Here is a 14,881-nt window from a genome sequence, read left to right as displayed (position 1 = left end):
CCAGGGAAGAGAATGGATGGTGCGGGGCTTCTGACAAGACACACAGCAACCCACAGCAAATACACAGCACCACTCTGACGTGAAAAAGCTTATGATTTATAAAGTCTCACTCACCACACTGTAAGTGCAACACCACAAGGGAAACACCCGATATCCTCCACTGCGCTTGGGGCTAACGTAGAGGCGATGGCAAACCGACCAGACCAAAGTCGCGTTGCTGTGGCTGTATGGACGTATGCTTCTAGCGGCTCGCCCACCACGCTAATTATAGGGGTAGGGCCGCCTTCCTAATCCTGGAGGACTCCAACGATCACACAATGTAAGTTTCTGCCAGTTATGCTACACCAACGGCATACTCACAGCGGATAGCCTTTGTTTACGTTGTGCAACGAGGTCAAATCTCTTCCCGCTTTACTCCTTCCAAAATACTAGTTGGACCAGAGTTCCTTTTCTACCCGAAGGGTTATTCAATAAATTCAGCCGGTCCACCGTAACTGCAACGAGAGAGGGGGGAAGAGAGAGAAATATAGCCAGTCACCACGTCTAACAATGAGCACAGCTCCGTTCCTCAGCACACACTCCACTTCCCCAAGAAGTACACGGGGTGCTCCTCTACGAGATCCACAGCTCGCCCTTCTTTCACCTCCTGTGGCTCCGTCTTCTTTCCGCGCGCTCCTCGCGCAGCCCGGATCAACAGAGCCTTCGGGCTCTTCAAAGGGTGCGTGTTTCTTCCTGCCTTCGGCAAGGGAGCTTTCCCCGTGTCAATCGCTACTCATGTCCATTCCTTCTCGTGTCCAGCGCACTCTCTTTGTGTTACAGCAGAGCTATTTATTCCCCACAGCCTCCAATCACCATCCGCTTCATAATGTCTTTCACCTGTGGCTCGTAAAGCCCTAATTTCGTTGCCCTGGAAACCAGGAAGTGAGAAGGTCCGTCCTCAAATGCAGGCCGGTGGGAAACCTTCCGGGCGGAACCAAACTTCCCTAGCTTTTGGTTCCGCCCCTGAAAAGATCGTCACCTTGTGACATCCTCCCCCGCCAATCCGTTCTCGTCCCGAGAACGAGTTATTTGGGGACTGATACCATATAATGGGGTCTGTCTTTTTAAAAAAAATGTGGTAGGCCATTGGGGGACCTTGGTCTCAACCCGAGGTGGACTGCCGACTACGCCAAAATCTGTCACCACTAGGGGCTGGCTGTATTTGACTAAGCCACGCCCCTTTTTAACTCCCACCTCGAGGAGGTCCCCAAAGCCGACCCAATGACCAGACAAACACGGAAACAGGTGAGTAAAATTTAAAACAAGCTTTATTGAATTTAAATACTTAAAAGGACTGGGGAAATTGGGGAAGGGAAATTTAAAACTAATGGCTTCTTCTCCTCCCTCCAGGGAGACTACAGCCACGGGTAAACAGGGACAGAACAACAGGGGTGCCAACCACCGTCAACGGGGAAAGAGGGAAACGTCAGGCTCCCGCCTGGACCCTGCTAGCCGTGGCGCCCTCCTTCTTCTCTCCTGGAGGCAGACAATTTTTGGTGTGGCTGGTAGAGGTCTTTCCCACTGTCCGTGCCCAATGGTTCACTCTCGCCTTCTCTCTCCACAGGCGGCCACTAGGACAACAAAGACACTGTTACTGGACTTTGAATGTTTCTCACCGGCTCCCTGCTTACAGCTTTCTGGGTAAGTATCACGTTCACCGTCGGTTCCTCAATGATTCACTCTCGTTTTCCTCTCTCTCTCCACACGTGATCGCTAGGACACAGAAACACTGTTACTGGACTTTGTATGTTCCTCACCGGCTCCGCTGCTTACAGCGTTCTGGGTACGTATCACGTCCACAGTCGACTCTTCAATGATTTACTCTCGTTTCCTCTCTCTTTCCACAGGTGATCGCTAGGACACAGAAACACTGTTACTGAACTTTGTATGTTTCTCACCGGCTCCGCTGCTTACAGCTTTCTGGGTAAGTAACACGTTCACAGTCGGCTCTTTACTGATTCACTCTCGTTTTCCTCTCTCTCTCTCCACAGGTGATCGCTAGGACACAGAAACACTGTTACTAAACTTTGAATGTTTCTCACCGGCTCCGCTGCTTACAGCTTTCTGGGTAAGTATCACGTTCACAGTCGGCTCTTTACTGATTCACTCTCGTTTTCCTCTCTCTCTCCACAGGTGATCGCTAGGACACAGAAACACTGTTACTGGACTTTGAATGCTTCTTACCGGCTCCGCTGCTTACAGCTTTCTGGGTAAGTATCACGTTCACAGTCGGCTCTTTACTGATTCACTCTCGTTTTCCTCTCTCTCTCCACAGGTGATCGCTAAGACACAGAAACACTGCTACTGAACTTTGAATGTTTTCTCACCGGCTCCGCTGCTTACAGCTTTCTGGGTAAGTATCGCGTTCACAGTCGGTTCTTCTGTAGGTCAGCAGGGGGGGGCGAAGGTCACACACCACCTCGCCGGGTCGAGCGCTGCCCTATCCCCACTGTCCGTAGGCCGATCGAATCCCGGATAGGGGCGCCCTTTCGTGGAGACCACGGGGGCGGCGGACCCTTTCGCCTCCGACTCTGCGATAATACAAACACAGGTAAGCTTGCACCACAAATGCTTCTAATATTTTACTCACAGTCCTTCACAGCTCTTGGTCTGCGTCTCTTCGTACTCTTAAAACAGCGCACAGCGTATGGTGGCAATAAGGTCTGAGGTCGTTGGCCCCTCCGTCCTCCGCCCAGTGAAGAGAATGGATGGTGCGGGGCTTCTCTGACAAGACACACAGCAACCCACAGCAAAATACACAGCACCACTCTAACGTGAAAAAGCTTATGATTTGTAAAGTCTCACTCACCACACTGTAAGTGCAACACCACAAGGGAAACACCCGATATCCTCCACTGCGCTTGGGGCTAACGTAGAGGCGATGGCAAACCGACCAGACCAAAGTCGCGTTACTGTGGCTGTATGGACGTATACTTCTAGCGGCTCACCCACCGCGCTAATTATAGGGGTAGGGCCGCCTTCCTAGTCCTGGAGGACTCCAACGATCACACAATGTAAGTTTCTGCCAGTTATGCTACACCAACGGCATACTCACAGCGGATAGCCTTTGTTTACGTTGTGCAACGAGGTCAAATCTCTTCCCGCTTTACTCCTTCCAAAATACTAGTTGGACCAGAGTTCCTTTTCTACCCGAAGGGTTATTCAATAAATTCAGCCGGTCCACCGTAACTGCAACGAGAGAGGGGGGAAGAGAGAGAAATATAGCCAGTCACCACGTCTATCAATGAGCACAGCTCCGTTCCTCAGCACACACTCAACTTCCCCAAGAAGTACACGGGGTGCTCCTCTACGAGATCCACAGCTCGCCCCTCTTTCACCTCCTGTGGCTCCGTCTTCTTTCCGCGCGCTCCTCGCGCAGCCCGGATCAACAGAGCCTTCGGGCTCTTCAAAGGGTGCGTGTTTCTTCCTGCCTTCGGCAAGGGAGCTTTCCCCGTGTCAATCGCTACTCATGTCCATTCCTTCTCGTGTCCAGCGCACTCTCTTTGTGTTACAGCAGAGCTATTTATTCCCCACAGCCTCCAATCACCATCCGCTTCATAATGTCTTTCACCTGTGGCTCGTAAAGCCCTAATTTCGTTGCCCTGGAAACCAGGAAGTGAGAAGGTCCGTCCTCAAATGCAGGCCGGTGGGAAACCTTCCGGGCGGAACCAAACTTCCCTAGCTTTTGGTTCCGCCCCTGAAAAGATCGTCACCTTGTGACATCTACTTAAAACATAAGCATTGGACTCTGACATAATATTAGTTCGCGTCCATTTAAACCTGTCATTACTCCCGCTCATGATTAAATGACAGGAGAGGGACTCGTCCACAGACCATTTCCTCGGTAATCTGAAGAGAAGCACTCGAAAATGGACAAAAAGAAACGGATTTAAACACCAAGTGTAAACGTGATGTGCCTCTCTCGTCCACTTGTGATCTGATCGACGAAAACACATCTTAATACCAAGTTTAACAGCCCCTGTGATATTTTTCCTCGCGTCGATGAAAAAGGAGTGTCAAAGCTATGTTTATGGTTGCTTTTTGTATGTGATTTAAAGCGGACATATCATGAAAATCAGACTTTTTCCATGTTAAACATAAATCTGTGTGCTATGGATCACAGGCAAAGGACATTGCAAATTGTTCATATTTTTTAATTGCTTTTGCTTTGTAGCTACTGGAAGCCATGTTAACCTTGGCATGACACGGCCGGGCCACCGTACGAGTTAAAACGCGTTCCGAATGGGGGGGCTAGAAAGTAATATTCAGTTGGTTGTCATATAGACTTTCACCGCTAGATGGGAGTAGATCCTACACAGTGGAGCTTTAAAAATTGTAATAACTAGCTTCCGGTAACACCGCCATCTTGGACTCACGTGATTCATGCGAGTTTTAGTGTAGTGAGTGTTGGTTGTGTACATTGCGCAGTGACTCTCATGAATGCGCGTCAGTTCAAGAAGGCGTATGAAGTTAAAAACTTTTACATTTTTCTTACATTATCGCATCGATTACCTACAAAAGACCTTTATTAAGGTCCTGGAGCCATGTGGATTACTTCTGTGAAGGATGGATGCACTTTTTTTGGACTTCAAAGTCAGAAGTTGTTGCCTGATCCCCATTTTCTCAGATTTTAAGCTTGGACAAGCAAGGATATGTACTAAAATAACTTGTCTATAGGATAATGGACATATGTATCTCAAACTTCTTGAGGATGAGTAAATCATGGGCTGATTTTAATAGTTGGCTGAAGTTTTGCATAAAAAGTTTTAATAAAACAAGTGCATAAACAAGCAGAATTTCTGAATAATATTAGTTTGATTTCTCTTTGAAAGTTTTCGAGTTCAGTGGGTGCAGATTCAATACGGGCTTATTTATACCGTGCGTCTTGCGTCTACATCGTCCTCTGGTCTGGAACCGTCTGTTTCCATTTATATACCTGTGGAAAAACAGAAGAATAAAGTTTAATCACATAAACATTTCTCATCTTGAACTGACTTCGTGACAAATGTCTCACTGGTCATATTTGGCTTAGCAATATGAACATAAATACAACGTTATCTCTGTACATGACATCATGTAAGGCACATCTTTTAATAACATACACCTACTGTGCTGTAAGTGCAATAAATCTACATAACTTTTTTCCATCTACCGCAGGCTGAATAATGGCAGTATGGCGTTGATAGCCGTTGGTAATACTTCCAGGTCAGAGTTCATCAAACACTTGAAGAGATACAGCAGCAGGAACAATCAGGTGAGGAACGAACCCAAAAAACCCATCAGCCTAACACACACAGGAAATCTATTCCCGCAAATGGAGTTAGCAACCTTCCCGGCTTAAGCAGAATTAGCATACTGTCAAGTCAAATTAGTCTCTGATTGTCAGCTTCCCACAAAACACTTTTTAGGCTAATACAGATTAGCCCATTTCAGTGCGGTCTCGTCTTTTTACCTAAGCAATCTAATCTAGATTTGTTTGTTAACCCACATACTATAAATACTCAGTGTAGGTTGAGGCGTTGACCCGTTGCTCTCACTTCACGTCATTATGCCGTCGAGCAAAACTATATCAATTTCAGTGTACTACAGGGCCATTGTTGTGTTTTAATTGAGCTTCACTTCATTTAGAGGGAAATAATGTAGAAAGTCAGGTGTATTACATCTATGGGTGAATCTTATCAACCATGTGAAAAGATTATATTATAAAGGTCATATTTCAGCTCAAAATCAATGGAAAGAAAAATACATTATATTTTGTTTGAAAAGAAATGTGACATTATTGTTATGACTTTTTGTAACCTGCATGAACCTTGAAAGTAATTAATTGTAATATTGCAATTGAAAATGTAAGAAAGAAATGTGCTTAACTGTCATAACAATCCTAAAATAGACTTAAATAATTGTATTTGTTTTTTTGATTTTGATAGTTAGATGTGAACTCGGCACCATATGTGAAAGGAGAGAAAATACAAAACAGTAATGCTAATGCACATCGACTGGGTCATCGTGACTGCTATGACGATTCTGGTCAAAGCCAGTATTGAAAAAATGAAGGCTAATATATCCAGTTTACATTTATTAGGGAACAGTAAATAACACCTGATACTTGAGTAAATAATATCTGCGGTGTGATATTATCTCGGTATTTGCCAAGCCATCTGCTTAAGTGAAAATCTGTGTGATACACCTGGTTATCCAAAATAAAAAAAAATATGGTAATGGGTTAAAGGCCCAGTACTAGCATGGTTCTGTAAACAGGTTTACTCCGGGTCACTAACACACACGCAGGACAGATATGGACAGGTCAGCATTAGTTACTGTATCTCACTGTTCTTTACTGCCTCCTTGTGGAGTAACATTAAACTACATCTTCAAATTATAAACTATAAAGCAGGAGGACAGCTGCAGGCCCCACATTACAAACCTCCCCGGATGAGTGAAAGTTTAAAACTAAGACTTCTTTAATATTTGTGACAAAAACAGTCATAAGTAGCACGGGTAAATTTGTAAAATTATCGCTTTTTAAAATGCAAAAAAAATCATTAGGATATTAAAAATGATCATCCCTTACGAAAATTTAAAAAATTCAGTAGAAATTACAATGTTATTGCAGCTGGGTTGCCGGTAATTTACCGTAGACTTAAATTTATGTTATTTACTTGCAAGAGTTTGTTCAAAGTTAAATACATTTTAAATATTAAGTCTTTATCTTTACAGAATAAAACTATACAATAACAGCCTCATGCAAAGCATTCTGGGAACCAGAAATCATCATCAACCTTTTTCTGTTTTTTGCTTCACATTTGGTTTCCCAGAATGCTTTGCCTGATGCTGTCTTCCAGTTCTACTCTGCAAAGACAAAGACCCGCAAACGTTTAACGTTTATTTAACCCTGAACAAAATGTTGCCAGCAAAAAACACAAACTCAAATCCACGGCAAGTCACCGGCAACCCAGCTGCAATTTCTATGGAATTTTTTTACAGTTATATTGTGGTGAAAGTTTAGAAACCATAGTTATTTGGTGTATTGATTACTATCAGCAAAACCATGGTTTTACTGCACTAACCATGGTTGTCAAAAGCATGGTTATTTTGTGGTTACACAAAATGAGGTTTTACTTTAGTAACCATGGTTTTTTGGTTTTAACTGTAGTAAAAGCATGATCAATTTTCATAAGGGATGTTTCATGGAGATATTTAGTAAATAAAACAAAATGTATTTGTTATTAGTAATGTGTTTCTAAGGACTACATTTGGACAACCTTAAAAATGATTTTCTGAATATTTAGATCTTTTGGTAACACTTTACAATTAAGTTCCTTAGTTAACTACATTAGTTAACATGAACTAATAATAAACTGCACTTATACAGCATTTATTAATCTTTGTTAATGTTGATTTCAACAATTACTTATACTTTATTAAAATCTTGTTAACATTAGTTAATGCACTGTGAACTAAGATGAACAAACAATTAAAAGCTTTATTTCTATTAACTAACATTAACAAATATTACAAATTATGTGACATGTATTTCTCATGGTTTGGTTGTGTTAGTTAATACATTAACTAATGTTAATTAATGAACCTTATTGTAAAGTGTTACCAATTTGTTTTTGCACCCTCAGATTCCAGATCTATCCTAACAATCCTTACATTAATGGAAAATTTATTTATACAGCTTTCAGATGATGTATAAATCTCTTTTTAAAAAAAGATTGGTTTCGTTGTCACATTTGTCAAATTTATTAAATGCAAAATGTTTCTTTATTCATCTGCAGTTTAGTTTCTCATTTATTGAGACGCACACTGTAAAGACTGTGAAGCTGCGGCCCCACTCTCTGGGAATCTGGGCTGATGACATCACAGAGGAACACGAGGAATCTGACTCGAAAACAACACCGATCATCTCCTCTGAAGGAACGTATCCATGGAATATTGACGGAGATCTGTTAGAGATCCCATCTGAATTACTCATCAGGTGAAATGCTCAATGAAAGTCAATGAATGTGAAAATTGTGGCTCTGCCTGTGAATACCCTTTAATTTAGGTTTTTTGCATAAAATCATCCTACATAATGTAAAGAACATTCTGTAAAATATAACATTGATATTTATAAAGGGGACATTTCACAAGACTTTTTTTTAAAGATATCAAATAAATATTTGGTGTCCCCAAAGTACGTATGTGGAGTGTGCCAATATGTGCCGTTTTGGATGTGTCCTTCAAAATGAAAATGAGCTGATATCTGCACTAAATGGCAGTGCCGGGGTTAGATAGTGCAGATTAAGGGGCGGTATTATCCCCTTCTGACATCACAAGGGGAGCCAAATTTCAATGACCTATTTTTTCACATGCTTGCAGAAAATGTTCTACCAAAACTAAATCACTGGGTTGATCTTTTTCACATTTTCTAGGTTGATAAAAGCACTGGGGACCCAATTATAGCATTTAAACATGGAAAAAGTCAGATTTTCATGGAATGTCTTTTAAGTAAAATCATGTCAAAAACTGAAATCTTTAGAACTTTGATTCTCCTAACCTCAAGATTATGAGACTTTACACTGAAAAAAAAATGATTCATTGAATTTAATCAATTTTTTTTTAAGGTAAGTGTTTGCAATCAATTTATTAAAGCTACATTTAAACAAAAGTTTTATATTTTATTTTACTTTACTAATCTTTTTTGTTTAAATGTAGCTTAAATAAATTGATTGCAACCACTTACCTTAAAAAAATTGATTAAATTCAATTAATCATTTTTTTCAGTGTAGCCTGGATTTCAGATACAATTTTAAAACAGTAAAAAATGGCGGGTTGTCTGTTAGAGTGGTTTTACTGCGTACATCCACTATATATAAAAAATAATGTAACATTATTTACTCTTATGTCATTACTCTCACGTCTATTATTGCATGCAGCTCTCATCACTTCACTTTAAATAGCAGCTTATATATGATCATGTCTGTCAAGGTCTAATAAAGAGACACTACAGCACCATAAAATATATTTAACATGCTTTATTAGAGCTTAATAACCATGGCCACTATAAACTGTCATTCAATATAAAAAGCTGTCCCACAAAACCAGTCACAAGGGTCCATTTTAATAAATACGCTTTCCATTGATGTATGGATTGTTAGGATCGGACAATATTTGGCTGAGATGCAACTATTTGAAGATTTGGAATCTAAGGGTGCAAACAATCTAAATTTAAGCCCATTTAAAGTTGTCCAAATGAAGTCTTTAGCAACACAAAATCATTTTTAATATATTTACGGTAGGAAATTTACAAAATATCTTCATGCAACATCTTTACTTAATATCCTTTTAAAAAAATCTATAATTTTGACCCATACAATGTATAGTTGGCTATTGCTACAAATTAAGAGTTTGGTTCCAAAACGCGAAAAACGCCATTTTTTGAAAAAAATGAGTTACTGCCAAAATCAGTATTATATCAGGTCAGTAGTTAAAAGTAAATTCTTAATTTTACGCAAAATCCAATACTGATATCACTGAATACGTGATATTCTGTCATCTTTTCTCCCTTTTTTCCCAAAATGCGACAAACGCCACTCCTCCTTTTTTACAGAACGCAATAAATCCATTCCTGATATTACAGCTCACCAGTCACGCAATGTAAACAAACAATGGCGGCGCGCTGAGTACACGGAGTCCTAGTTTTCCTCATCTACTTTGTACTTCGTGATCAACAAACAAAACAAAATAATACTTTAATTGCATCGCTAAACCTGTGATGGTTTTCTGTGACGGGAAAGAAACGTAAGCCATCAACATCTAATAATTTCCACGAGAGGCACTCGGGTGCTTGTTCTCCCGACAGCATCAAGCTTCTCATGCTAAAACATTGACCCCAGAGGATCTTATGAAAACTTTACATTATTTTACTCAAAGTCAACGAAAATCGAGCAGGACCAAAACATTTTACAGCTGATCGCTGTGAAAATGTAAAGAGACTACGTCAAGTATAACCGCAGCAATGTGTTCTTAATATAACAAAGTAAGTGTTTTGGTTAATGCCATTAATGTTTATTTTTTAATCATTGTATACCACTAGTCAACTAAATAAATATAAAATGGTAAAGATGAATGCACATTTATACATTGATTTAATAGATTTATAGCATTTTGAAATAAAAAACTGTCATGGATTTATTGCATTTTGTGGAAAAAATAATTCGTTTTTATAATAAATCTTTGAAAATCAAGTTATGGATTTGAATTTTTTATGTTTTTATAACCTAAAGATGCTATGGGAAACTTTGTAACAGAAAATAGTGGTTTTCATCTTGTCACTTTCTTGGTATAGAAAACACGTTTTTACCGAAATTTGTCAAAATGGGTTTATTGCGTTTTGGAACCAAACTCTTCAAATATACCCATGTGACTTATAACTAGTTTTGTGGTCCAGGCTCACATATAAGACTGAACCAGTCACATATTTTATTGAAAGCCAGTAGTCAAGTTAGCCACTGTCTGCTTTCATAAGCTGAACATCAGTACAGATGAACCCTGCACAAGCCCTGTTTGTTTAAAGGCGCTACAAAAATAATATGGGTGGTACGTAAAAATAAATCACACATGAGAAATTCTCGAAACTACAGAACAAGTGACAGAAACACAAACAGATAAGTCTAAGACAGAGGGAGGAAAGTGTGTGTGTATATCAGATAAATCCTTGTAATGTTTAAATGTACTGACAGGCACTGTTTATTTTCCAGGGTTCACCCTCATCTACTTACACTGTTTGGAGGAGACGTAGAGGAGGCGGAGGAGGCGCCGGTTAAATGCAGCTGTATCTGAACACACACACACACAAACACCTCCTTGCATGCACTCGACAAAAAACACGACATTATGCTAGGCAATAGTAACCAGCAAACTGAATGTAGAAATTGCACAAGGCTTTAACATGTATGTAGACAACATTTATATTAAAGCAAAAACATATCACACATCATACATTCCAGTGCATACAAATTTAAATTAAACCAATTTACATTTATAAAATCAAATCAACATTTTTTAAGACAATAAAGACATAAAACATGTAAAATCTTGATTAATAAAAGCAATGTGCTTTTTGTGTACGAGTCCCTGAACAATGAAATAGAGACTTTATACTCATATGATGTTGTTTCTCAAATACTTTCAGTCCTACTGAATCAGCTGTGCTTATGATCCTCACAGACACGAAAACGTCCTAAAATTTTTGTCCGCCAAAAATTACCCCAGAATGCAGCTTAATTTATGTCTAAAAAATAACTTTACTATACTTCATTTCATGGTATCTCTGCTTTGATTCAATATAACTTTCCATTATTTATTAGAAACAACCACATTAAAGGTGCAGTGTGTAAATTTTAGCGACATCTAGTGGTGAGGTTGCGAATTGCAACCAACGGCTCAGTCCACTGCTCACCCCTCGCATTTGAAACACATATAGCCGCAACTGGACAAACGTGTCATCGTTGGAGACAAAAAGTTTGTCCGTTAAGGGCTTCCGTAGAAACATGGGTGCACAAAATGGCGGCTTCCATGTAAGGGGACCCTCTGTGTATGTAGATAAAACGTCTCATTCTAAGGCAATAAACACATAACGGTTCATTATGAAAGGTCTTTATACACCCCTGATAATTTAGTTTTGTATATTATTTTGCAGATCCTTCTAAAAATTACACACTGCACCTTTAATAATTCAATAATAATAAAAAATATTTAACATCAATTAAATGGCCAGTTTCAGTCTAATGGGCTAAAGTCAAGCTTGACCGATAAATTAAACCTGCTTGTCCAATGTAACGATTATATTTTCGCATATTTCTGTCTAAATGATTCACCAATGGGTGAGGTATGCATAAAACTTTATGAAATTATCTAAAGCTCTGTGTTTGTGCAGACTGGCATGGCCTTCATGAGTCAGACAGGGTGTTTGGGTCGGTGTCCCTGTCATACAAATGAGCACACAGTCTCTTATAAAATGGCCGGGATCCAGACACATGGCAGTCTTGTCACTCTTCTCCAGACACCGAACAGCAGCCTTCTTTGCTCCGTTTCAATGGCAGTCAGCCAAAGCACGCGGTAAAGACTCACTCCTTCCATCTGGCGTCTCCATTCGAACTTCTACCTACTGAACTCGGCCACAAGAGTTTGGGTGAAGTGAGGAGGAGGGGAGAACGTTGCACTTCCTCTTGTGCGCTGGGAACCGATACTCTTGTAAAGCGAAGGTGCGAAAAGCATGATCTGTGTCGCCTCGCCCTCGGTGAAGGCCATTCTATGTCTTTCTTCAGAAAAACACACAGACGACCTTATTAAGAAAAGCTACAGCAGTGCAATTTCTTCTTTACAGCTGGCTAATAGCCAATATGTTCAGTTATTGTAGTCAAAGTTGTGATGAAACACTTGGGCTCTGTTCCAAAACCAAACGAGGAGCATTGTAGCCTACATAGGCAGCATCATAACTTACAAGAGAGGGATGTGGAATGTTTCACATAATATAAATAGCAAAATAAATAAGAACATGGCAGATTCAGAATCGATTTCGGAGTTTGGCACTAACATGCTATGCATACAATTTATTACTAATATATTCGGTTTGAATGAATTTTTTCATGTCTGCCTTCTTGAAGTTCATGCCCCAAAATGCTGCCTGCATTAATGTACAGTAGGTTTCTCTGTAAGTTTTGACATTCGGAAGTCCTTTGCTTCCCAGGCTGCTTCCTATAGCAGTCCAGGAGTATTTCAGTGTGTGTACATGTAATATGTTCAATACTCCATAAAGTGCATTGGACTCCTGAACAATCTTAGACTCTTAAAGCCTCCTAAGAGTTCGCTTTGAAAGTTGTTGGCCATTAATGTTAATGGCTGTGGGTTATCACCAGTCCAGCTGTTGGTGTAAACACAGCAGCAGTCCCACATAGTTTGTTCCTTCGGTTGTGATCGGTCCTTTAAATCCCACATTAGTACACGCTCTCGTTCTTAGGTACGTAGTCCCAACTGTCTCGTTTAATGTCCTCCTTCAGCTTCCGCTTAAAGAATCCAAGCTAATAAAATCAAAGGCAGATATTAAATGTTATATCAAAAATACATCTCACATTTCTTTAGCAAATACAAGCATTCTCATTGGATGAATATTTGGACACGCCCACATGTGCAAAATGAGTCATCAGCATTTTTATACAGTAAACTGTGAATCTGTGCATGCTCATGTCAACTTACACTTTCCTCGCCATTGACGAGTTATCTTTTCAATTTAGAGAAAACATTTCTCTGCCATTGAAGCTTTCCTGACAACTTTTTACGATCATCTGTAATTCCGCTATTATCCACTAGATGGCCAAATTTATAAAAAACTGAAGCAAAAACTAATTGAATTCATTTTAAACTCTGTGTATGTTTTGATAATTGTTCTAAATCTAATCTCTAACATAATTCCTTTACAAAAATGCAATTATTTCAGCTTTTTTGCTCAAAATTTTGTATTTTTAAAGAAACCTACTATATAGGTTATAAAAAGAAAACAAATGAAGATAGGATGAAAGTTTTTTTCCCATTTTGTTTGTTTGTTTGAAAGCAGAGGGTCTGTTCTTTCATTTGATATATTTGTATGTTTATATATTTATAGAAGAAAATTTTCCTCGAAGGCATTTTGTGAAATGGCAGGCAACTATTAAAAAATGGCTGGCAGGCAAAGAGTTAAGAAAATACTAGATTAAAGGGATAGTTCAAAAAAAAAGAAAATTCCGTCATCATTTACTTACCCTCAAGTTTTTCAAACTTGAATATTTTTTTTTTAATTCACTTCCGTAGTATTACACTTTTCCTACTATGAAAGTCAATGGTGCCCCAGATCTGGCGTGTGTTTCCCGAAAACCTACGTAACTTGCTGCTGAACCAACATAGTACGATGCATAGTTAGAGAAACGAACTACCTTGTCACGACTGTTTCCCGAAAGCATAGTAACTTTGTCGCACATTCGTCGTTTGAACCATGTTAGTTTAACAACATAGTTGTTGATGTCACGTGGGAGGTAAAGTACTTATTAATTTGTGCAAATCGATTTAATGTCAGATTATTGCTATAAACAACATTAATTGCATCGGAAGACTGATTTTGTTATCGTGATTTAGTTATCTGTTGTTTATTTTCAAGATAATCAATTAATGCGCAAGTTCCCTCTTACGTCACTCCTCCCAGGGATTCCCCAGGGTCTTAAAGCTCGTATGACTGTGCACATGCGCAGTTTTCAAATGCAGCGCTTTAATTCTGTTTACAAAATTGAAGACGTAAAATAATCTTTTTATATATTTAGAATGATGAATATAGAAAGTACTACATGTTTTTTGCTTATTTTGTTTAAAAGCACAATCAACGCAAGTCAACATATTATAATAACAAGGAACGATGCTTCACGCGACAGGTGAAGAGCTGTCGTTCAAACCACACAAGTTTGCGATGCAGCTTGCGATGTTCGTTTAAACTATGGTTTCGGGAAACACCAAATCGTTGAACTTTGTCAGTAACGACAAAACTTATGACAGTAATTGGCTAACGATTGCTTTCGGGAAACGCACCCCTGATTGGTTATAAATATTCCTCAAAATATCTTCCCTTGTGTTCAGCAGAACAAAGAAATGTATACGTATGAGTCTGTAACAACTTGAGGGTGAGTAAATCAGAATTTTTATTTTTGGTGCACTATCCCTTTAAGAGGTATTCTTTCTGTTTGTTGATCTAGCATTTTCGTGTTTTCAGCTCTATCCATCTGCTTCAAACCTTTTAACCTTCAAAGTATTTTCTTGCTATTTTTTAGTTTCA

At 39.4% G+C, this 14,881-nt stretch overlaps 2 protein-coding genes and 1 long non-coding RNA gene across 3 annotated transcripts in view; 1 reads left to right on the top strand and 2 right to left on the bottom strand.

The window, feature by feature from the left end:
• The window catches only part of cerkl (CERK like autophagy regulator), a 116,456-nt gene extending 105,532 nt beyond the window's left edge, over positions 1-10,924 (top strand). Inside the window, exons 11-13 of the mRNA XM_073854678.1 lie at positions 5,197-5,293; positions 7,821-8,020; positions 10,785-10,924. Of these exons, the coding sequence (XP_073710779.1) occupies positions 5,197-5,293; positions 7,821-8,020; positions 10,785-10,866 (379 nt within the window). The 3' untranslated portion in view covers positions 10,867-10,924. The remainder of the gene's footprint in view (positions 1-5,196; positions 5,294-7,820; positions 8,021-10,784) is intronic.
• LOC141350209 (uncharacterized) lies at positions 1,290-3,699 on the bottom strand. The gene is made up of 2 exons (XR_012358202.1): positions 2,082-3,699; positions 1,290-1,610 (listed from the first exon to the last, which is right to left on the bottom strand). It is a non-coding gene; the product is annotated as an uncharacterized lncRNA (long non-coding RNA).
• A 54-nt stretch (positions 10,925-10,978) lies between the features above and the next one.
• The window catches only part of itga4 (integrin alpha 4), a 38,947-nt gene continuing 35,044 nt past the window's right edge, over positions 10,979-14,881 (bottom strand). Inside the window, exon 28 of the mRNA XM_055215101.2 lies at positions 10,979-13,106. Coding sequence (XP_055071076.2) covers positions 13,023-13,106 — 84 coding nt within the window. The 3' untranslated portion in view covers positions 10,979-13,022. The remainder of the gene's footprint in view (positions 13,107-14,881) is intronic.

This window comes from Misgurnus anguillicaudatus, chromosome 17 (genome assembly GCF_027580225.2).
Source record: "Misgurnus anguillicaudatus chromosome 17, ASM2758022v2, whole genome shotgun sequence".
In the NCBI taxonomy this organism is placed as follows: domain Eukaryota; kingdom Metazoa; phylum Chordata; class Actinopteri; order Cypriniformes; family Cobitidae; genus Misgurnus; species Misgurnus anguillicaudatus.
The sequence above is the reverse complement of the archived record's forward strand: the minus strand, read 5'-3'. Positions and strand labels throughout refer to the sequence as shown.